General features: G+C 46.6%; 1 protein-coding gene across 2 annotated transcripts in view; it reads right to left on the bottom strand.

Moving 5' to 3' along the window:
- The window catches only part of ALS2 (alsin Rho guanine nucleotide exchange factor ALS2), a 1,262,853-nt gene that overhangs the window by 799,813 nt on the left and 438,096 nt on the right, over nucleotides 1-24,944 (bottom strand). For both annotated transcript variants that reach the window (XM_085648975.1, XM_085648976.1), the window contains exon 10: nucleotides 16,585-16,756. In XM_085648975.1, the coding sequence (XP_085505101.1) occupies nucleotides 16,585-16,756 (172 nt within the window). The remainder of the gene's footprint in view (nucleotides 1-16,584; nucleotides 16,757-24,944) is intronic.

Genomic DNA, 24,944 nt, shown 5'->3' with positions numbered 1-24,944 from the left:
CAAAATACCTTCCTGATGAAGGAGCGAACTCTATATTTTTAATTTTTCATTTGAGGTTTTAAGAGACTGAATTGATTTTGAGAATAATTTTCATGGTTTTTATGCCTTTAAAGGTTTTGAGAACATGGGTTTTAACCTTTTGCCCGGATTAACTCTCCTACTATTTGCTCACATTCCATTAACTGTTCACATTTGTTGCAAAAAGATCTAAGAGCATTAAACATTTTTGGAAGTTTTGTGCCAGCATTTATTATCTAAATATCTGCTCTGCCTGCATTTAATATTTTTAGAAGTCTATCTTTGAAGTTTTCTGTATGTACACAAACTGTCCCTTATACGTTTTGAATTTTTGATGCTTATGTGGTTGAGGAAATAGTAAAAGGCTTTTGAATTTTATGCTTTGCTTTTGAGATTGAATATTTAATTAAAGGCTATATTGTTTAACAGAAGAAGATGTCCTCATTTAGAGAAATATTTAGTTTGGTTTTCCTAATAGTTTTAATGACTTTCATTTCAATAACTCTACTTGGTATCCTATTGAGTCTGCATTTTCCCTGCTGGGTATGTTTTAAACTACACTAATACTTCAAAACATATTAATGACAATGACATCTATAAAGTATATTTTACCGATAGTTATAGTGAAGACTTTGGGGAAGATAATCATGCATATTTGTTGAGGACATACCAATGAGTGTTTCTGACTGTTATATATGAACACAGCTTAAAACATCTGTTTCGAAAGGAGTAGCTTATATTCAGCTTCAAGGTTTGTTGAGTTTTTATACTACTCATTAATATGCATTATGATTACTTAGAACATGAAGTAGATTATGATGTTACCATACATAAATTGCCTGAAGTCTTAAGACTAGATACAATTGATAGGTATAACAGTCCCATTATGTTTTATTGTACACATTCTAATTATACGAATGAAAAGGGTGTGCGTAGGCTGAGTGAGGCAGAAAGTAATTTTGTTAGAGAACATAATGAGAGGAGACTAGTATTTAGAATGACTGGTCCTGATGGAGTTTCACTTAAAAGATAAAACTATAAAAAATGCATGTGTATGATGAAAATAAAGTGATTACTGGGACACTTCAGCTATGACTGGGAAAAGTGTATGTAGATATAATAATTATAATTTAAAGAACTTATTTGTTAAGTAAAGATTCAATATTTAGAGAGATCCATCACATCTGTAACAAAATTGCATATTTTAATATTCCAAATGCTTGGAGAAGTTTCTGTTATAATTACCACAAATAGATCATGTGAATAGGCTGCCTAAAGTGAATATAGTGAAATATAAGAGAGTGAGACATGCGAGCAAGTGTGTTGATGCCTCCAACTGGTGTGGCTTTGAATGATGCTAAGATTAGAAAACTGTCTACTTTGGTAGAACTTTTGGCTGATAATACTGCTGATGCGTTATACAAAATAGACGCTTGTTATTTGCTCAACAGTTATTCAAAATCATCTTGTTTTAGACAGGATTTTAGAAATGGAATGTGGTATGTTTCGTGTAATCAGGGTGCAATATTACTGGCCATTCTTACCCGATAATAGCAATAAAAATAATAAAATATATTGATAATATAATAACGTGAATTACTACATTCATATGTTGGGAGAGCCTGGTGTATGGGAAACGATTCGTATGTGGTTTAGAAAGATAGGTGAATGGTTTAGTGAGATTAATGGTAGTTTACTGAAAAGGATAATAATAGTAATGATAACACTTATCATAAGCGGAAAGGATTAATTTTTAAGCTTTCTGACGCCAATTGCATGAAAGGTTTGAGTTGTAATTGCAGGAACAAGAGAATCGACTTGATGAATTGAAATCAAACGTGGATGACAACCTGAAAGCCTGGCAGGATAAGAAGCTGATAGAACCAAGAATGATTGATGAAATAGTGGAGTATAAAGTTTGTTGTGTAGTGTCTTCCCCCCACTATGCATGGCCTTTGGCCCTGCGCACAACTCCATGCAATAGCTAATCCACTAGGGCCACCCCTGTGGGTGCCCAACCCTGCACTGTGACTCCCAAGCTTTGAACCAAAACCCCGACAGGCACCCAATCCCCCCTGCCCCAGCTGCACACAGCCATCTGCCGTACACCACAGTGTTTTGGCTTTGCACCCAACCCCCACAGCACACAGCCTACGGCCCGCAGAATGCCAGTTGGCCAAAGCATCTGGTCTATGATCAGTCTTTTTTTTTTCTAATACATTTTCATTATTGCAGTGCTCATGACCAGAAGTTATAAAAAAAAAAAACATATGAAGGCCCACATGGCCCTGGAGGTTAGGATGCGCTAACTGAGCCCCCTTATGTGGCATTTGACCGGGGGACTCAGGAACAGAGTCCGCAAATTATGTAACCGATGCCACAACGTATTCATGCTGTGGCCAGCCAATCAGGATCTGTAAATCCACTTCAAATGGGCCAAACAGAGCATGTGTGAATACCAATGGTCCAGATATCTCTTAGTTTTTGACACCACTAACCCCGCCATGCCCTAATCCTCAACCCCCTTTTTGAAACATACATTTCTCTATAATAGCTGAATTGCTTTTGTCTAAATAACACAAAGCACAATTAAAGTAAAAATCTAACCTTTTTTGCCAAATTCGGTGCAATTCTGTTCAATCATTTTTTTTCTGTATGAGAGAGCAAGTTTCCTATGGGAATTAACATGGTAAATTGCACTTTTGGGACCACCCTTTTTCTTGGCTCCATTTGACAGAGCAGCGCAAACCTTTTCATGATGCCTAAGCGTACGGACTTTTGATTTGGACATTTTCTGTAGATTAGTCAAAAGATACCACAGCTATTAAAGAAACAAAAAATGCCTCTCCAATGGAAACTGTGACTTAACTTTTAACTACACAGTGACGGCTGCCAGTGCCAACTTTGCAATCGCAAGTTAGAGGAAATTCTCAAACGTGTATTTTAACTAATGTACAAGAATGCCCAAAATATATTATGCAACGGCAATATTACTCTGTTCCACACACTGAAACCTCCTTAAATGATTATTTTCTTCAGTCGTTACTTAATGAACACGTGACTTACCTTCAGTGATGCCTTATCTGGTAAAGACTCTATCTAACCCCAGATTCCTTAGCATAGACTATTCCACAGGCATCAGACTGGATTCGGACAAGTTTGAGCCATTCCAATGTGCACCAGTAAGTGGTGTCATTTGGCTCCATGTTAGCGCCATCCGCATCGGAAATGGTGTGTGCCGTGCCTATACAGACACCAATATGGTGCGCAGATGTTAGTTCCTCTCGTATTTTTCCATGCCAGAAGCACAGTGCAGCGAAGAAGTCTCACAACTGGTGGTAAATTCTAAGGCCTTTAGAAGGATGACCCTCACACTGTCATCAGTTCACACAGCAGTGAGGATGAGAGGGCTAGCAAGGAATCTGTGGCTAGATAGAATCTCTACTAGATAAGGCGCTACCGAAAATAAGAAACATGTTCATCTAATAGAGACTTCTAACTGCAGATTCCTTCCCTTAGAACACATACCCAATTGATGCCTCCCTGGAGGTGGGTCAGTGAAGCCTGTTTAAACTACCAAGTCCTGCAGGACCGAACAGTCAAGGTGCCCGTCATGACAGACCTGACTGCCCAGGCAGCAGTGTGCTAAATTTGTGCAGAGATGCCCACATTGCTGCCTGACAGACGTCTAGGACAGGGACTCCGCAGCCTAATGCAGTGGTTGTAGCCTAGGCTTTGGTAAAATGAGCATGCAAATACTCATGGGGTTGCTTCAAGGCCAATGCGTAGCAGATCTTTATGTAGAGTACTACCCATCATGAGATGGTCTGTTTCTGCATAGCTTTCCCTTTCTTGGCCCCCACATACCCCACAGAGTTATTGGTCCACCCGGAACACTTTTGTACAATCAAGGTAGTATGAAAACGCTCTAGTTGGGTCCAGATGGTAGAGTTTCTCCTCCTCTTTTGAAGAGTGAAGTGGAGCAAAGAAGGTAGACAGTGCGATGTTCTGACCTACATGGGAAGGAAATCAAAAACTTCGGGAAGAAGGAAGCACATGTCCGGATTCCTATCTTGAGCGCATAGAACGTGGTGCCAATTTAATTGGCCCTAGAAAAGCTGTCTAGATGGTTAATAACTGAAGATGGCAATTGTGCATTGGCTCAAAGGGTGCACAATACAAAAATGTCAGGACAAGGTTTAGGTCCCACAGTGGCATGATGAACGGCCTAGGAAGAAACATATGTTGCAAGCCTTAAAGGAACCTAGCCACAACAGGGGACTTGAACAAAGAAGGTTGGTCTGACAGCCACAAAAAGCTGAAATGGCCAATTAGTAGCCTTTACCTATGTCCAGAGCAGAGCCCTTCTGGGTCAAGAATAGAGCAAACAGAAGAACCTGAGAAAGAGGTGAAGATAAAGGATTGATGTTACTAGATGCACACCATGCCACAAATGCATTCCAGTGGCAGGCGTGGACAGACTTTGTGGAAGGGTGCCTTTCTCCCAGAATAACATAGCAGACTTTGGAAGGAAAGTCAAATTCCGTCAAGTGTCGCCGCTCAATCTCCACACATGAAGATGAAGGGTGCACAGGTTCAGGTGCAGGACCCTCCCCAACTGCTGCGACAGAAGATCCTCTTGAAGAGGCAGAGGAATCAGGGGACCAATGCTCATGCTCAACAGCTCGGAGTACCAGACTCTCCGTGTCCAATCTGGTACCACAAGAATGACTTGGGCCCGGTCGTTACAGATCTTCTTGAGAATTCTGAGCACAACTGGTATTGGCGTAGAGGCATATACGAGGCCAGAGCTCCAGTCGAGACGAAAAGCTTTCAATGCCAAGCAGATCGCTCGAAAGCTCCAACAGGTTGAAGCGATCTCCACCTCTCACAGATGTCCGCCCCATTCTAGGAGCGACACATATGTCATTACAGTTAGTTCTGGTTGAGGAAGGGAGAGGGTCTTCCACATACCTAATTGAGGTTCATCAGCCACCACTGCAGATCTTTCACAGCTTCCTCTGACATAAAAAGACTGGGAAGCCTATTGGCATTGGTAGCCGAGAGGGTATGAACACAGCTGGAAACCTCTTCTGCGGAAACAAAAGAGGTGGAAAATGGAATGAGGTTGGCAAGTGGCAATGGAGAAGTCCAAGGACCTGGTCGTAGATCAGCTATCCTAAAAGTGCTCAGTCTGGAGTTTGCCTTCTCTCCAAAAAACAAGAGCCATCAAAGGGCACCCATAAGTAAGGATTGGACATATCCATAAGCGAGGATTGGACATCTCCTGAAAAGCGAGTGATTCTCTGCCAAGCATGGTGCTGAAGGGCCACCAACAATTAAAATCACTCTACCCAGCGGGTCTGTCATGTCCAGTCCACATCGTGTGGTGAACATTGCTGCGTCTCTCCAGTCAGCAATAGCTTGGGAGACTATGGTTCTGGCCCTCTCCGAGACCATAGGCAGCACTTCTGCAACTGAATCCTAGATCATTTGAGAGTATCGGCCCAAGAGACATGCGGGGTTTACCAACCGCAGTGCGAGGCTGGCAGAACTGAACATCCTTTTCCCAAAGGTATCCTGCCTCTTGGATTCCCTATCCAGTGGAGTGGTAGGTAACACGCCAGGGCTAATCCTAGAGATGGAGGCTTGGGTCATCAAGCTCACGAGGTGGGGTGCTGGGTAAGGAAACTGGGGTCCCCATGAGTGGGACAATGGTGGCCGGCAATTATCCTATGCACAGGAGCCTTTGTTTAGGACTTGGTCCAGAACCCCTCCAAGTAGGACATCGGTAAGGGCTTCATTAAAGGGGGAGCAAGGTTCAGATGGGGCAACATCAGGCTGAAGCACCTGCCAAGACCTTCGTCTTGACTGCTACTGAGGGCAGCTAAAGGTCCAAGACCTCAGCTGCCCTACGCACCACCATAGCGAATGAGACATCCTCCTCCATAGCCACGGTATGGGGAGAGACCAAGCCAGTGTCCCGTGAGGGGACGTATGTCATTACATCGCATACTAATACCACGCGTGCCATTACAACACGGGTATTACTACGCGATTGTCAATGACAACGAAATGCCATTACATCGCAAACTTTTACCACGAGTATGCTCCTACCACGCATGCCATTACAACTCAAAGGTATGCGTGGTAAAGCTATACTCGTGGTTAAAGTTTTCAAGGTAAGTGACTCTACACTACCCCTGCACAACCCTCCCCTGACCCCCAGTCCTCTCCCTACAATTACACTACACTACCCTGCACAACCCCCCGACAATACACTAAAACACTACAGTACATAAACACTACAACACTACCCTAAAATACTACACAAACACTACAACCCTACCCCAAACCCTAAAATACTGCACTACACAAACACTACAACACTACCCTAAACCCTAAAACACTACACTACACAATCACTACAACACTACCCTAAAATCTAAAACACTACACTAGATAAACACTACAACACTACCCTAAACCCTAAAACACTACACAAACACTACAACACTACCCTAAATCCTAAAACACTACACTAGATAAACACTACAACACTACCCTAAACCCTAAAACACTACACAAACACTACAACACTACCCTAAACCCTACATTACTACACTACACAATCACTACAACACTACCCTAAAACCTAAACCACTACACTTCACAAACACTACACAAACACTACAACACTACCCTAAACCCTAAAACACTACACTACACAAACACTACCCTAAACCCTAAATCACTACACTACAAAAAAACACTACAACACTACCCTAAACCCTAAAACACTACACAAACACTACCCTAAAACCTAAAACACTAAACAAACACTACAACACTACCCTAAACCTTAAAACACTACACAAACACTACAACACTACCCTAAACCCTAAAACACTACACTACACAAACACTAAAACACTACACTGAATCCTAAACCACTACACAAACACTACAACACTACCCCTAGCACGACCACCTACACTACCCAAACATCGCTACACTACCCTACACCCTAAAACACTATGACACTACAACACTACCCTAAACCACTACCCACTACTCCCCCCTACACTACCCTAAACCCTAAAACACTACAACACTACCCTAAACCACTACCCACACTACTCCCACCCCAAGCACAATTACCCTTACCTCTCTTTCATTGTGGTTCCTCTCCAGGGTCGCCGTCTCTGCTCCTGGTTCCTGCTTCACGTCGTGGGGCATTACATCGCATGCGTTGTAACAGCGCATGCGATGTAAAAACACGTGTAGTAATGGCTACGCGTTGTTACATCGCATGCGTTGTTACGCTTGCGATGTAATGGCATTGCGGGGAAACAGCCGCGTTGTAACGGCTGTTTCCCCCCGTGAGGTGTCTAACCCACTGGCACCCAACAGTACCTCATAATAGTTGTCCTCAGTATTATCTAGGGGATGCTGGAAATTGGCGAGCGGAGCCACATATAAATGCCACCCTGCGTACCAATGTCAGTTTCATGCTTGACCCTTACCACACCCTCAGACGCAGAGCACAAAACAATTGTTGGTGCCAGAGTGCAGATCTCTAATTTGGGAACAAGGAGGTGGTAGGGCTGTGATCAATCTGCAGTTAGAGTATCCACCAGAAAAAGAGCTACAGAAGGTAAGTTACTTATTCTTCTGATGGATACTTCTAACTGAAGATTCCTCATCTTTAGAACAGATCCAAAGCAGCACCTCCCAAAGGAGAGTCTGTTGAGTGGGCCCAGGCCAAGAAGTCTTGTAGGACTGAACAAGCAAAATGCCCTTCCCGTCAGACTTGGCTGTCAAGACAGTAGTGCTTCATAAACGTGTGAGTAGGTGAACAGATCGCATTCAGACTGATATCTAAGCACTCTATGCACCAACGCAGTGGTGGCAGGCTAAGAACTGGTGGAATGGGCTCTCGTACCCTCTGGAGGTTGCTTTTTGGCCAATGATAGCAAATCCTAATGTAGAAGACAATCCACCTCGACCAAGTCCTTTTCTGCATGCCTTACCTTTCTTGGCCCCAGAAGCCCCACAAAAAGCTGATCATCCACCCGATGTTCTTTGGAGCAATCGATGAAGAAGTTTAAAGCTCTTTTGGTGTCATACTGATGGAGCCTCCGATCCTCTTTTGAGGGATAAGGCGGGGAAATCAATGCTGGGAGAGGGAGGGATTCCTTGTCAGGACCGGAGGCTCAGATTATGCCTTCTTCCTTTGCTTTATTTTAACAGCAGCATATTTCTCAAAACACAATAACCAACTGCATTTTCCATGAACAATAGGGAAAGCAAAAGTTCCATCTCCTGTTATGGAGTTGTGATTTGGCTAATTTTGTTAGTGTTTACTGGCGCTTTGCACATATTCTGTCTCCACAAATTCCCTTGAGTCAGGGGACATTTTTTAAAATGTACCTTACGTGACTGCTTCCCTGCGAGGTGCGGTGCGGTCCTCCCGCCGCTAGGGTGCATAGTGCACGCTCTATGGGCAGCGCGAGTCAGGCACAGGCACTAGATTCCTGACGAGCGCTGCCCAGTGAGAGCTCAGCCTTGCCTCCTGCCACCCAGTTTACACCCTGTGGGGTCTGTATTTTCCCTGTTTTTTCTTTGAACGCCCTTTTGAGAGTCTGTACAATACCCTTGAACACCCTGCGGGGTTGCAATTGCACTGTGACTTGTGGTGCCTTTGGGGACACTGTCCTGGGTGGCTGCCCTGTGATCAGAGGGCTGGTGTATCCCTTGGGCTCTGCCCTTTAATCTTATTTGTCTGGGCTCCCTCCCAGCTTGTTCATAGAGCGCCGGTTGTGGCTTTAAAATAGTGCTTTCAGCACTAAGCTGCCTGTGCTCCTGGTCTACTTACCTGTGCTATTCTTATACTTACCCGAGACCATGCAGTCGGAGCAAGATCAGTACCAGGAAGAGGATCCTTTGGCGTACCTCCCCTGGGATGATGACTTTTACCAGGCGGTGGATGACTCCATCTACAGGGCTGTCAACCAAGCTATGGAACTTTTGGAGCAGCGCCTGTCAGCGCAGATAGTGAAAGAGTGCGTCAAGTGGTTTTCTCCTGCGCCGGCTACCCCCAAGTCCCCTCTCGTGCCCCTACCTACAGGTCCCCCCCCCCCTGCTAAGAAACCATGTCCTCAAGGGGTGGATGTGGATGCTTTTGCCCGTCTGAAGCAAACTTTCTTGGCGTAGTAGCCCCCGCAGCCTGACCCGGCGCCCCCTGTGGACTGTACCCCAACGCCTCCGCGTACCACTTCACCAGACCCTTTTGATAATGCTAATTCTCCCGGGGACACGGTTGAGGAAGCGGGTTCCTCTAGGTCTTGGCTCCCGACGCCCACTCCTGCCCCAAGGGGGGCCCTCTGATATGCTGGATCTGGACGACATTGTCCACCCCAGGTCTACAGATTGGGTTAATGGGGATAAAGTGGCCCAGTATGTAGCGAGCCGTCTGCGCAAACCAATGGACAAGGACACTCGCAACTGACTTCGGGTGGAGTTCCCCCACCCCAGTTTGGAGGGAAAGGTTGCCTTTGCCCCCGAGATAGACCCCAAGATGGCGACATTCCTAGCAAAGTTCGTACAGGGCCCTAAGAAGGGTATTGATCGCTCCTGGTTTACGTGCCAGGACAAACTGCTAGATGCAGTAGGACCGGTCACTAAAATTCTTGACATGGCCGAAGAGGCCAAGGTGTCCGGTGCCCTTATCTCCCCAGAGGTCCTCTCGAACTGGACGCACCGCGCGATCGTGTTTATTGGAAATGAGAATTGCGCACTTTCCACGGAGAGGAGGCGGTCGCTCCTAATTAAGGTGGACCCCAAGTTGGGTGACCTGGCTTCCTCGGAGGCAGGCGCTGTGGTCCAGGGGGTTTCTTTGGCGATCCGTTCGTCAAAGAATTAGGAAAGTTTGTGACAACTTTAACCTCACTCGACAGGGCCCAGTCGAACATTTGGAAAGTCTTTAATACCCGGGTTTTCCAAGGGGCCGGTCGTGGTAGGAGCCGCACGACCAGCCGCTTTTCCAACTCTGACAGGGGCAAGGCTCCGGGCGAGGACAATATCAAGACAACGCCCGCTTCAACAATTTCTATCCAACCAGAGGTCAGAAGTTCTGTGGCCGTGGAGGCCAAAGAGGCCAGCAACAGGGTGCAGGAAGAGGTGAGTGTAATACCCTCTGCGAGCTTGCACGTGGAGGGGCGCTTGGCGCTGTTTTTACCAGTTTGGGTTTCCCACACGAGCAATTCTTGGGTGCTGCAGACAGTCCAGGGCTTCTGGTTTTAGTTTCATGGCTGTCCTCGTCAGCTAAACCGGCCCGACCCATCTACTTTTCGCAGCGCGATACCGAGCTGGTGCGCGAAGAGGTCTCCGCCCTCCTCTAAAAAGGGTCAATTTGCCGTGTGGCGGGGCATCCTGGTGGGGTCCTTAGTTACATCTTCTCGGTCGAGAAGGTCGACGACGGCCGGTCAACAACTTGAAAGGTTTCAACGAGTGGGTGGTCTACCGCCACTTCAAAATGGAGGGGATCCACCTACTCCGGGATGTGCTGAGACCACTCGACTGGATGGTCTGGATCGACCTGAAGGGCGCGTAGCTGACGGTCCCTATCTTTCCCCCTTATCTACATTTTCTGCAGTTCAAGGTGGGAAGGGCAGGTCTTCTAATTCACCATGCTCCCTTTCAGGCCAGCCTCCGCTCTGTGGTGCTTCACAAAGGTGCTCAAACCGGCGGTGGAGTTACTGCGCAGGGTGTTCGATTGATCGTCTACTTGGACGACATGCTCTTTCTGGACGAGTGCCCCAGGAGGCTGTCCAGTCAGTTGAAGACCGCGGTTGATCTCCTTCAGGGGCTGGGTTTTGTCATAAACGAGAAAAAGTCCCTGTTGGTGCCGGTCCAGTGTGCAACCTTTTTAGGCTTCAATGTGGACTCTGTGTCTTCCACTCGGAGTCTTCCCGACCAGGAAGATGGCGAAGATCAGGCACGAGCTGCGTCAGACCTTGGCACAGACGCAGATTTCCTGGCACCAGCTGGCGCGTCTAGTAGGTCTTCTCTCCTCTTCAATACAGGCGATTTTCCAAGGGCCTCTGCACTACCGAGCCATGCAGCACCTGAAGGCGCATCACCTCAGGAAGGGTTTGATGTACTCCCAGTCGATACCTCTGATGGACGATGTGAGGGACGAGATGGAGTGGTGGCTCACCCACATGGAGGCGTGGAATGGTCAGGCCACATTCGGTTCCACTCCGGATATTGTCATCGAATCAGACGCCAGCTGCTCCGGTTGGGGAGCAAGGTGCGGAGAGTGCTCCACGAGTGGAGCCTGGTCCACTCACGAACAGTCATTGCACATCAACTGCCTGGAGCTGTTGGCAGGATCATTTGCGGTGCAATGCTGGACAAAGGATGGGGTACAATCGTGTGTCCTTCTCAGGATGAACAACATCTCTGCGGTACGGTACATCAACCACCTAGGTGGCACCAGATCCAAGATGTTGGTGAACCTGGCCAGGGATTTTTGGCACTTCTGCCTAGACAACCAGATGTCTGTGACGACGGAGTACCTTCCGAGGATGGAGAACGAGGTGGCCGACTGGCACTCTCGTCACCTCCTGGATGCCAGTGTGTGGAAGCTGGATCCTCAGGTTTTTTCCCCAGTTGTCGGAGAAATGGGGCCCCTTCTCGGTAGACCTTTTTACGTCGCGGCTAGATCATCAGTTACCAAGATACTTCAGTTGGCGGAGGCGACGGACGCATTTCTCCAGGACTGGCAGCGGAGCACGGCTATGCCTTCCCTCCATGATCAAGCAAGTGTCCGCGTTGCTTCACCGCCAGCAGGCGGAAGTGGTGTTGATCACACCATGGTGGAGGACTCAAGTTTGGTTTCTGGTTCTACTGGAACTTTCTTGGAGTTTTCAAATCCGACTCCCCTACTTTCCCCACATTTTCCTCAATCAGGCGTTTCGGGAAAAACTTAAGACTTGCTCACCTAGGCTTGGGAGGACAGCACGACCAAGAGATACCAGTTGGCCTGGCACAGATGGCGACATTGGTGTGTGCAACGGATGGTCGATCCCGTGGGGTCAGATGTAGTCTACATCCTTAATTTTCTGGCGAGTCTGGCAGAGGACGGTCTGGCCTATAAGTCAATCAATACCTTCCGCTCCGCGATTTCGGCTGGTCGCATTATGGTGCAGGGCTCTCCAGTGGATGAACACCCTTTGGTTTGCCGGCTTCTCAGAGGGATTATTCTCTCTCTATCTCCGGAGCCTCGGTACTCCGTTCTTTGGGACATGAACCGGGTGTTGAGTCTTTCTTGGCAACCAAATAGGTTTCTGTCGCGTAAGGAAGTAGCGGCCAAATTGGCAAAATTGTTATGCCTGCTCTCGTGTAGACGCCTCTCAGACGTGAGGGCTTTGGACATATCAGCCAGAGTGTTTTCCCCGGAAGGGGTATCGTTCACAGTAAGTAGAAAGACCAAGAGTAATACCAGGGTCATTTCGTACCCAGTATTTCCGGACTCCCCTAAACTGTGTGTAGTTCAATGACTCATTGCTTATGAGGAATTGACTGAGGAAACTCGCCCTCTGGGTGAAAAGCAACTGCTCATTGCGCGACGTAAACTGTACAGAGCAGTCTCGTCCCCAACTATCGCAAGATGGGTGCGTTGGGTGATGCAGGAGGCGGGGATTGATACAAAGCAGTTTGGTGCTTATTCGGCGAGAGGAGCAATGGCCTCTAAAGGCTTTTTCGCTAGGGGCGCACTTGGAAGATCTGATGCACGCAGCCGATTGGTCCTCGGACTCCACCTTTAAGAGGTTTTATTTCAAACCAGTACTGAGGTGGCAAGGCTAGTAGTCGACATGCTTTGAACTGGCATAATCTGAGCCTCCGGTCCTGACATAGAATGAAACTTTTTCCTAGCTGTTGCGCTGGTTAGTTTTAATTCTATTAAGGACACGGAGGCGAGGATTATCCCGCCCAATGACCTCTGAAGATGTGAACCCTCCCGTTCTAATGTAAGTAAGCCATTCATGGGTAATAAGTTGTTGACGTTAATCGTAGGTTGTTGTTGCTGTTATTTTACTGCAATTGGTTCCAGCACAGTTCTCTGACACTACCTATTTTGCAGGAAATGATGGTTCCAAACAAGAAGCGTGAAAACCTACGAGAGATCGTTTGTGCGAAGAAAGAGGAAGAGGAAACAGCGTGAAAGGACTATGCTAGCTGGCTGGAGTGTGGATAGCGGGGAAGGACTCCTGTTGGAACTTTTGCTTTCCCTATTTTTCATGGGAAATGTAGTTGGTTATTGTGTTTTGAGAAATATGCTGCTGTTAAAATAAAGCGAAGGAAGAAGGCATAATCCTCGCCTCCGTGTCCTTAATAGAATTGAAACTTACCAGCACAACAGCTAGGAAAATTTGCATTATCCAACATGAAAAGGATGTCAACTGCAACAACAAGGTGATAGATGGAATACTTGAATAAATCTCAACCACTGGCAATCATTTAGTGCTGCATTCCAGTCCATTGTTTTTCACCCACCATGCCACTCTAGACAAAAGCATACTTATGCAAATCAGTACCAACCCTGCTTCCCATGACAACAGTCTGTTTAAAACTGCCCGGAACGACCCCCTTCAGAAGAGACCACAAGAAAAACCCCACACTGGTTTCATCCTACGTGGGGATTGTCAGTAGGAAGGAGCTTGAGCCCTATGGCACAGTGAGCTTGGACCCATGTCTGGGCATACATGTCTAACTAAAGGCATCAACTGCAACAACAAGAAGGTAAAAGATGGACTTGGTTCGAATAAATCTGGCAGTTGGTATAACATCCACAACTTCAGGCAGTAGATTAAATCAGTCAAATGCCACTGCTCAATCTCCAGGTGTAGATTGCACAGGTCTGGGTGCAGAACCCTGTCCTGCTGCTGTGATAGAAGGTCCTCCCAAAGCGGTAATATGATCAGTGGACAGATACTAATGCCCAGAAGATACAGGTTACACATTCTCCTGGCCTAATCCGGAGCCACAGGAGGACTCTGGCTTAGTAGGCAACTTCAATGACTCGCCTTAAGGCTACGCTGGCGAAAGGGAAATAATGTACGCCTCCTTGTCAGGTGGGTCGTGGGCAACATCGATGAACCTTGCATTTTGGTTGTTATGCGTAATTTAACTTTAAGAGATTCTACACTGATATATACATCCTTGTTAACGAATTTTATCAATCAATACATACAACCATTGGGAATTGTACAGCGTCTTTTATCTATGTACTTTGAATATAATGACCTGTGGAGCACTGCTTCATCTGCAATATGATCACTTATTTTGTTGATTGTCACACTTGATTGGAGTCCAAACCTTACTAGATGCAAACTCTTGTGTTTTGTCTTCTTTGTAATTAATTTTGGTCCGATTAATAAGTCTGAGTAACTCTGGGTTCCTTCTAAGACACATAAGAAGTGCCACTTTTGAATGAGTCCCATGGGACAATTGTTATACTAATACATACCTACCCTGGCCTACATGGCCAGATTGGGTTGTCCTCGTTACTTAAACATGAGGATTGATCTGCCAGCGGTAACCCGACTGGAGGACCCTGTAGGGCTTTTGTGTCCGAAGAGGAACCAGAGGGAGCTAGAAGACTGCCATAAATATGCAGCATGGTCTTCTTAAAGGCATTGAGCTGCTGCGGTGTTGCAGACAGCTGGGGAACTCGTGGTGCATCAGTATGAACTGCAGGATCAGCTTCATAGTTGGAGATCAGGAGCAAGAATGATTGGAACCTTGACACCCTTGCGACTTCTTCTTTGATAGAGAATGGTGGGATGGAGCCTCAATTCACCTTGTGTTTCCGCTTTGATTTGGACTTTGATTTACCAGATGACCTCGACCACAAAAAAGACCTGCTGCGGGACAGGCATCAAGAGCAGGAATTGGTCAGTACCCTTGTATTCGAGACCTTGACATCCTTGCAACTTCTTCGATAGAGAATGGTGGTATAGAGCCTCAATTCACCTTGTATTTCGGCATGGATTTGGACTTCAATGTACCAGATGACCATGACCACAAAGAGGACCTGTTGCGGGACCGGCGGGCGTCAAGAGCGGGAATGGCTCCACACCATTGTCTTTGAGAGGGAGCAGGACTTGCGATGCTTCTTTCAGTTTTATGCAACATACAGCCTCACTTCACGATACGGTATCGCCTTCGGGTGTATGAAGTCACATGACATGGAGTCGTGCCCCGAGCCCCACAATAGAGGCGCACCGTGTGAGGGTCAGTCAACAGCTTTGGCATGATTTGAGCCCTGCAGTTTTAGGTCGGGAAATCATTCCTTTGCACACTGAAATGTAGTATTGACAAGCTTGTCAAAATGATAAAAAAGGGAAGAGAGCTTTGGATCCACATTCAGAGGCGCAGACGAAAAGGAACCGACCTTGGCACGCAGGGGAATGCCCTTATACACATGTGGCTATACTCCGTCATTTAAGGAGCGAAACAAAGCCAACACATAGCTGCACAGTGCCACATAGCATTGCACGGGAGCAGTTCTATATAAAGTCTGGCTCCTGGTGATATTCTAAAGCGGAGGAATCTGTGGGTTAAAAGTATCCACTAGAAACAGCATCATCTTATCACTGCAATGAATTTCCAAACTTCTGAATTACTGTGTTGGAGAGTTTGGGAATGTGAAATTATTTTAGCACTGGATGCCATTAGGCTGGTGTCAATAACCTTTTGAAGTAATACCTGAATTGAACCCTGTTCCTCACTCATACACTCATTATTGTGGCTGTCTGGAGTCCTGTAAGAGTGTTTCTTGTTACCTATGAATACATTCAGGCGAGTTAGATTATTCAGTTGTAATAAACAATATTTTAAACCCTATGGGAATAGAAGGTTGTGAAGGAAGGCATGTCACAGGGCTGTATCAGATTAAACAACAAGCAGGTGCTCGACATTTACTCTTGGCATAGGTACATGAAAGACTGAAAAAGCTGGTTCTGTTTTTACACACCACATCAGTGGCCCTCCTCTTGCTATATTCACCTACTGGTTAATCAACATAACACAAACATCCAGATCGACATCCCCTCTATTGCCCCAATATGGACTAAAAACCTAACGCAAACCGTAATATTCAAGATTATTTAAAAAAATGTGTCCTGGGTGGTCTTCAAGGTCTATGGACCGGACACCAGAGAAGGAAATTACTATGAGGCATATGCCATAACATACAAAGTGTACTGTTGTACAGTATGGCTATCTTGCCAGATGTCAGAAACAATGTCATATAGGGGGAGTTCTGAAATCCAAGTGCACAAGCTTGCCAAGGATGAGTGATATTACCGGCTCCTCTGATACAAATTGTGCAGTCCTGCCCTGGCCAATCTTATTATGGTAAGATCCATGGTGGAGAATCATGTTTCACCAGTGCAATACAACCGGCAAATGTGATTTCTTTTTGGCATCACAATGCGCCTTGGACTTAACTGTCTATTCACAAAGCGACGATGCAGAATGACTAATTTTCCTTACCTAATCCTAGAAGTGGGCGTAGGATGCGGGACTTAATATCACTCAGAGTGCAGTATAACTTCCTCTCTGTGGATGCCAATTCGTGCAGGCTGCTGATGTACCCCATCATGTTCTTATCCACCAAGGCTACACACCGGTGTCCCCCTGCAGCCACGCTGCTGATATACCCAAGCTGTAGATGGAACAAAATGCATAAGATATAAGGTCCTTCAACAACAACAAAAAGACAACAAAGCATAGGCTTTAGTTAGGTAACATCCCACTTCCACGGTTTACATGCACGATACAAGTAACAGGTAACCTGAATTTCTTATGAGGAAGTAGAGAGTACTGCTCTAAATGAGCTAATGGAGAAAAGGACAGAAAAGAAAGAACTCCTATATGCAGGACTTTTGTATGAGTTTACACAGAAAGGGATTCAATGTTAATCTCAATGACTGGGCGTCGTAAAGTAAAACATTCCACAAACTTAGTTGTGGCATCACTGTTGAGACCAGAGTAACTGAAGCACTTACGGGACAGTGGTAGAAATTCACACATTACCAGAGTCTGAGTTTAAGCACACGATCAGATTATTTTACCAGCAAATTGTATTAACTCATATTTTGCACAAGCGATCACTACAAGTGCATATGTACAAAAAGTAAACATCAAAATACTCCAGAAAAGTATTACTAAGCCTTTTTCGAACATCACTGAATAAATCGTGCTCAAAACACACTGAATATGTGATGTAATTTTTCTTATGCAGCTGTTTGGTTTGTTCACACAACTTACATAAAAGCCGTGTGCTAGTAAGAGCAGAAATACATTAAAAGGTCATTTAGAAAAGACGCAAGTCAAGACATGTGATTTAGGCTGGTATTGTAAGATACTGATTTGGTCAATACAAACTGATTAACACCAAGTGTTTTTACTCTATTCTTCAATTCTGCCAAGTGCTAAAAATGCAATCACTTCAGGAAGCAATGGGCAGTTGTGGTTCTAAAAAACCCTGCGTATAACACTAGTCACTCACAGCAGGGGAAGTAAACACATTTTATCAGTTCCTCAGGTACTGACCTTCCGCAACCACCAGAGTAGTCTTGAAAGTTAATCACCTATGACCCACTCTATCTACTGTATGCCTTTCAGCATCAGATTGCTTGTAATTTGTGAAGTGACCTGTTCTAGGAAGCACATTGGCTGTGGACTTATAGTGGGCCCATGGTAGTTCTGAAAACATATTCTGAAGACTCCAATACAATGGACACTTTCTGAGGGAAAGGAAAACAAATCACGACAATTTCCACAGATTATCACAATCTTTTTGGAGACTGGTAGTCCTCATCCTGGTTTCAGTGCACTGTCAAGTGGAACGGGGTCTTGTGCATCCTGAATTGAGTACGAAGGGCCAGAAGAGTCAGAACAGCCAACACATTCTGGAAATACAATGCTTTAATAGTGGAGAAAACTCTGAGGTGACATGTGATGGCCTGCAGGGATGATTTGCTGGGAAAGTTGTATAACTCAGTGTAAGCCGAGACCCAAGGGGGAAAGCCTAAAGGTTGTTCACCCTTTGAGTTAGATTGTAGCCTGCTGCAGTAGAAGTGAATCCTATGGGGCTGCACTGGGGCAGCTAAAGCCTTTGTGGCCAGTCATGTTTCAGTTCCTGCATGCCACATCTTTCACCAGCTGTTCTTGCAGTGCCTGGGTGATGATCCGTCTTACCCACTTCACTGGCAGAAAGTTGAGATGATAGTCTGGTACAATCGTCCCTTCAAGTCGACACCATGCTTGTGCTGTAATTCCACAGAATATTAAACAGCTGAAACCTGCATGCACCCACATCACTCCCGACACCTCAGGCGGGACCATAAATAAGGGAAAAGTGCTTTATTTTAGAAGACCATATTCTACACGTACTAGGTTTCCTAAGATAGAGTAGGAACATGCAGCAGATGCAGGATCCTGATCAACAGCTTTGCTACCAGTTGTGCTAAGTTTGTTGTTGACTGCTCAGAGCTAAATCTCTAATAATGGTGATGGTGGCATGCTTTTGCAGTCAGTCATACTAAGGTGATGGCACCAGCCTTAATTTTCTTGACCTTATGAGCATTACCAGCCATGAAGTGAGATATCCTTAAGAATGCAATGTCCAATTTTAGTCCCCAAGGCAGGTAGGGCCTCTTTGATAAAAATCAAATGATAGTGTCTGACACAAAGATCAAGGGTTGCCGAAATGAAGGAAGGTATTTGTGGGACTTCCTAGAGGACTAAGGATCCTCAACAGGGACCTCAGTGTTAAGTTGTGAAGGCAGCCAAATTAAATGTTATTGTTTTATTTATGTATTTACTTAGAGTTTTGTAACATTCAAATATGTACACTGTAATATATTTACAGTAATAGACTGTGAGCTAAGTGAAGAAACGAAGGTCTTGTGTGGCCTTATGCACAGCTATTGGTGCAATCCCCATGAGGACGGGAAGAAGTGCCAGCATTTGGGAGGCCAAGTCTCTAAATATAATCCTCTGTCCTTATTTGAGTTGTGTATAACTCTGTATAAAAAAATCCACATATGACCGAGTTAAAACGTAAAAGCCATATTTGGGGGCAACCGTTATTTCGAATTGAGTTGACTTGGGCAGAGAAAAGTTTTCTTTAAAAGGTGAGACCTGTGTGACTTAGTCTACAAATTAGTGTGCTGATATTTCTTTTTTGATTTCTGACAGACTGGTTGTCTAACCAAAGAATAGGATGATGATGTAAGGATTTCATAAATTAGAGGTGAGAAGATTCAATTTGGAAGAATTGTATTCTGAATTTGAGTTAATCTGATTAATTAAGAATCAGATAATCAAATCCCTGCTCGACTTCTTTTGTAAAAGATATAGGATAATATGATTCAGGAGGGATATATAAATAGTATGGAGAATCAGGCCACGCTTAGTGGAATCAGTACTGGCATTCATGAATAGGGGATTTCAGATCTGCTATTAAGAACAAATGAGTTTGAATAATACAAGTATTTGAATGTTTTGTAAATATATAGAGTTATTTGTATCATATGTTTATGAGGTTTCTCCTTCTAATTCTGTACAGATTGTTAAATAGGCAGGTGCCTGAACAGTGGTTCAGGGAGTGCTGTTCTGATAATGGTATGTTATCTTTAAATTATATCACGGATGAGATTGTGATCCTGTGTTTTTACTTTGCAGCCCTGATGATGTCCTAAAGGAGGACGAAATGCGTTGGCTGTAAAAACATTAATGTTTGTGAAGTTGGATGATTTTTGATGGCACAACTCCTATCCAAAATAAAGATCAGAACATGAAGCAAACATCCTAAGAATCTTCTTCAATTTTCTTTGGGACTTTAATATTTGATTGTTGAATTTAAATATATATGGGAAGCTCCTTCTTGAATATTGAAGGTCTCTTAAAGCCTCCGATAAACACTGACTCCATATGGACAGATTGCAGGTAGGACCATATGGGACCTGCCATGGAGAGAAAAACAACATAGGTCGCCTAATGTATATCTCAGCACCCCCACAGCAACCACTCTTCAAATATGGGACACACTCACTAAGGCACTGACTTTAATAACTTTTCCTTCACCTAAACCCCTCATCCACTTCAACTCGGCTTTTACCCCGGCACTACTGGGAGGCCCTTTTAATAAGTGGAGGGAGGGGGGATGCCTTATGTTATTGGATCTGTTTAAGCAGGGAGAGCTGCAAACTTTTGCGGATTGCACAGCCCTTTTCAAGTTACCCCCCACAGAAGAATATCATTACAATTAGCTCAAACATTGGGTGCCCCAACCTCGGGAGCGTATGGTCGCAACGAGGAAATGGCTCCCGTTTCAGAAATTCGTACAGTTAGGCACTATGGGCAAGGGCTGCATTTCATTCCTGTAATCCCTGCTTTTTTTGGATACATTTTATTATCAGTAACAAAAATAAAATAATACAAAAGAAAAATAGCTGGGTACATTAGGCATTGCCTACATCATATGAGTCCAGTGCGGGTCAGTTACACAGGTATAATAATATCACAAAGTGTTGTAAGTTACATACTAAGATATAGCAAGAGAAAAAATTTCAGAGCGCCGATCCCGGCCTTTGCTTCGCCTCCTTGTTGGACCCCTTGGGTTAATCGCTCAGGTCAAGGTCCGAGTCTGGTGTTGGAGGGGCACAGATGTTACCAAGGAATGAGTTCCATCTACCCCATACCCGTGCCCACTTTTGGGGATGTAATCCCTGCTTTTAACGATGGGCACCCAGTCGACTCCACGACACAGAAGTTTTTAGGATGCCCATAGGGGAAAAGCAATAGGGTTCCCTGTACAAAGATATTAACAAATACAACTGCTCCATGCATCTCAGGGAGGCCCACTACAAATCATGTATCAGTGGTACCTACACCCCCAGAAATTGCACACCATAGTCCCAAATACCTCAGACAAATGTTGGCCGGCTGTGGACTTCTGGGAGACTTCCGTTATATTTGGAGGGATTGCCCCTTCATTCAACCCCTCTGGAAGGAAATCCTGGCACAAATTAAGCAGGTCCTGAGCTTTCTAATCCCTGAAACCATAAAACACACTCTTCTGGGATACGGGACACTAGTCTGTAGCACCAAACCCAGGGAGACCACTCCATTCTGAGGCTTTGTATAGGGGTGGCCAAGATGGCAATTGCTGCAGCATGGAAGAAGCCAGAGGCCCCCTCCCTCACCCAATTGCATGCCCAGCTATGAAGGGGCCTGGCCCTTGAACGGATGTGATCGAGGACTCACGTAAGGGTTATGACTACATCTGGAGCCCATTGATGGAGTACCTATCGGAGGGGTTGCCCCTGTTTGCCTGTGGTCCCAGACTATGTGTTCTCTATCTTTTTCAGATATAATTGGCTGGGACCCCCAAGATTCTGCTAGCAAGGGGGGGCCCCATAAGGCCAACGCTATGTCCCTCAGCAATGATCTCGCTCCCCCTCCCCGGACTGACACGGAGGACCCCGGGGCCATAGGCGGCTCCTTTTCTGCATCATTCCCAGTTCCACTAGAGATAATAGCGCAAGAAATGTTTATTAGGCGTTAGTTTTTCTTTGTTTGTGTATTTCTTTAAAGTTTTTTCTTGTATTTGCCTACCTTCTCCTGCCCTTGAGCACAGATTACAATTGGTTCCTATAAGCGGTGTATCTGAAAGCACCATTGGGTTGTCCTTTCCATATCTGAGCTCTGCTGATGTATAAAATGTATGCTGAGAACTTGTGGAAATGCTGTGTTGTTCAATTTTAGATATCTGCACATCTTGGCACTTGCACAGTGCTCGATTGAGCTACATTGGTTTTGTATGCTTGTAAAAGACCAATAAAAAGACCCAAACTTGAAATATGGCAGATGACAGCACCCTTTGGAACACTTCCAAGAGAGTCAAGTCCCTCAGATTTTCTAGCACAAGTGAGACAATAGTATTTATCAGTAAATAAGGGAAGTCTCTCAGGGGAGAAGGGTGGTCTGCATGTGAATCTATGAAAGATACCAATACTGGATAACTGAAGTTACAGGTAACTCGTTTTCTTATCCAGCATTGGATCTTTCATACATTCACATGCTTGAATCAGAGAAGCAAGCACTTATAAAAGAACAATTTTTCAAATATGAGCCTTAGAAGATAGCGGGTAACCTTATAAAGCGTATATGCCTGTACAGAATGTATAAAAAATAAACATGTAAAGCATAAGAATAATATGTTAAAATAATGTAAATGAAGTAAAGTAAACACCTCCATGACAGAGGCTTAACTTGTTGAAAAAAGCTGCGCAAGACTGCTTGTCCTACTGCAGCATCTGTATGAGTAGCCAAAACCAAGCAGTAGTGCTACCTAAATGTATGCACACTCTTCCATGTTGCTGTGCAGCAGATTTTGTCCAACGGGATTCCAGCAAACAGAACTGCAGTGGATGATACTGCTCTTGTGGAATGAGGTTTAGGCTTGATTGTGAGTGGCTTGCCTGCTTCATCATGGCAGAAGTGGGTGGCAGCCACAATCCCCCAAGCAATAGTTGCCTTGGCTACTGAAGTACCTGCTCTAAAGAGACGAAAAGCTGATCAGACTTATGAATTTGCTTGCTACGTTCTAAATAAAACTTAAGACATCCATATCTAGGGTATGAAGAGCTTTTTCAGCTGTTGAAACTGGGTTTGGAAAAAATGTTCGGAGAATAACTGATTTATTAAGATAGAAAGTAGAGGTGGGGCGTGGCCGGGAACGTCAAGATGGCAGTCGCACCTTAAAAGTGCTCAGGACCCCTCCGCCATCCGCTCCTTAATCCGTTGCCATCGGCGAAAGCCCGTCCTGGTATCCTGCTGTCAAAACTACCCTTAGCTTGAGATCTGTGCCTGAGAGCAGAACCAACGATATTTGGGCACCGAAAACCGGACATTGCCGCGGACCTCTGGGCCCAAGAAGGAGGCTCCCGTCAGCGACAGCTCCCGACTGCTCAGAGCGGCGCTGTGATCTCCGGCTACTGTGATTGCCGCGTGGAGAGAGGGGGCCCTGAGGAGCTGTCTGCACTGTCCTGTTTGAAGAACAGAAAGCCACCGGTGGGTCCTAGCTCGGAGGTGAGGGGTGCCGGTGGCAGCCTGGGGCGGGGCCGCCTGCCGCGCTCGGCTGCGGGGTCTCGGAGCAGGCAGGCGGTTTAAGGAGGAGTCCAGCTGTCATTTCGGGCGGCGGGGGGAGTGGGGTCGCTTTCCCTCCCCTCCTCCTTCTGGTGACCTGAATCCTGAAATCGCCCACGGGCGCTGCGCCCTACACCCTGCTTGAGGACCGGGTCTGTGCTCTGGACCCGGCGCCAGCGCTTATCTTGAGGCGGGGCATGCCTGCTCTGTGCCTGGACCTGGTGTGAGTGTGGTGGTGGAGTACCGGGGGTGTCTCGGCTGTTGCTCCGGACAGCGGGGGTCTGGTGGACTGTTCCTTCCCCATCACCCCCCCCCCCCCCCCACTCTGTTATAGGCCCGTCTGCCACGCTCAGCCGTGGGCCCCAAAGCGGACGACTGGCTTAAGAGGGACCCCGGCTGTCCGTTCGGGTGGCAGGGGGGGAAGAAATCTCCTTCCCTCCCCTCCTCCTTCTGATGACCTCAAAACCCCGACATCGCCTGCTGGTGCCGCGCCTTGCGCCTTGATTGAGGACCAGGCCCTATGCTCTGGGCCTAATCCCAGTGCTTGCTGAGAAGCGGGACCTGCACGCTCTGATCCCGGACCTGGTTAGAGCGCAGAGGTCGAGCGCCGGGGTGTCTCGGCTGTCATTCCCGAAGTCAGGGGTTTGCTGGACTGCTCTCCTTCTCCCCCCCCCCCCCCTTCCCACTCTGCCATAGGCCGCGGCGTTGCTTCTGGACAAGAGAGCCCCTTCCCCCCTGGGGGGTCCCACTGCCTGACTTATTGCCTGTGTAGCCTGGGGCCCTGCGATTGCGGAGAAGGGGCGCAGGGGACCGGCTGTCATTTCGGGCAGCAAGAGAGTAGCTTGACTGGGGATAGTCGTCCTCCTTCATCCGTCCTGCCTGAAAACCCAGACACCAGGCAATACTTGCTCCCAAGGGGCCACTCCCTGGCACGTTGGTCTTCATCCTTGGGCTTCCTGACAGCGCAAGGCACATAATAAAACATTGCTGTAGAGGCGTGGCTGAACTGGCGCATGCCCCCTGAGCTGGTTGGGCCGCAACAGAGCGGATCGGCTGTCTCTTCGGGCAGTGGGGGGGGGTCCTCGCAGGCCCCCCTCCTCCCGCCTGGGGCTGCGGGCCTGGCAAGAGGTGCATTCCTGCCCGACCTTGCGGGCGGCCCACTAGGTCTCCTTGGTGCCTGCTAAACCCGGTACCGGTTGGGTGGTGGCGGCTGCACCGGAGGGCTGCCTGCCATTCTGATTGGTGGTGGTTTCTCTGTTTTCCCTCCTTACCTGCTCCTGTGATCTGGTGCCAGCAGAGCTTGCCCTGGATCTGCCTCATGCCACGGAAACTCCCTTGCTCCTTGGTTCTCTGACGGTCCGGTGGTGGTGAGAGGCGGCAAGAACTCGAGTGCTGGCCGACTGGTTCCCCCCTCCCGACCCCCACCCTCTTTACCCAATCTGCTGCAGGCATTTGGGAGACCGACCGCGGAGTTGCGCGGTTACCTGGTTCGGTATGGCCCACTGGAGCTACCTCTGAGCTGCTGGACTTGAGCATATCCCCGCGGCCCCACTTGACCCAATACCAGCAAAGCGGTGGGGGAGAGCTCGGCCGCACTAATCGAGTGGTGAGGGGATCCCTGGAAGGAGCCCCCCCCCTTAATCTCCCCCCTCTTCTGCACCCGCGTGGCCCTTCATGGTCACTGGTGGCTCAGT

The sequence above is a fragment of the Triturus cristatus genome, chromosome 3_2, assembly GCF_964204655.1.
Source record: "Triturus cristatus chromosome 3_2, aTriCri1.1, whole genome shotgun sequence".
In the NCBI taxonomy this organism is placed as follows: Eukaryota; Metazoa; Chordata; class Amphibia; order Caudata; family Salamandridae; genus Triturus; species Triturus cristatus.
The sequence above is the reverse complement of the archived record's forward strand: the minus strand, read 5'-3'. Positions and strand labels throughout refer to the sequence as shown.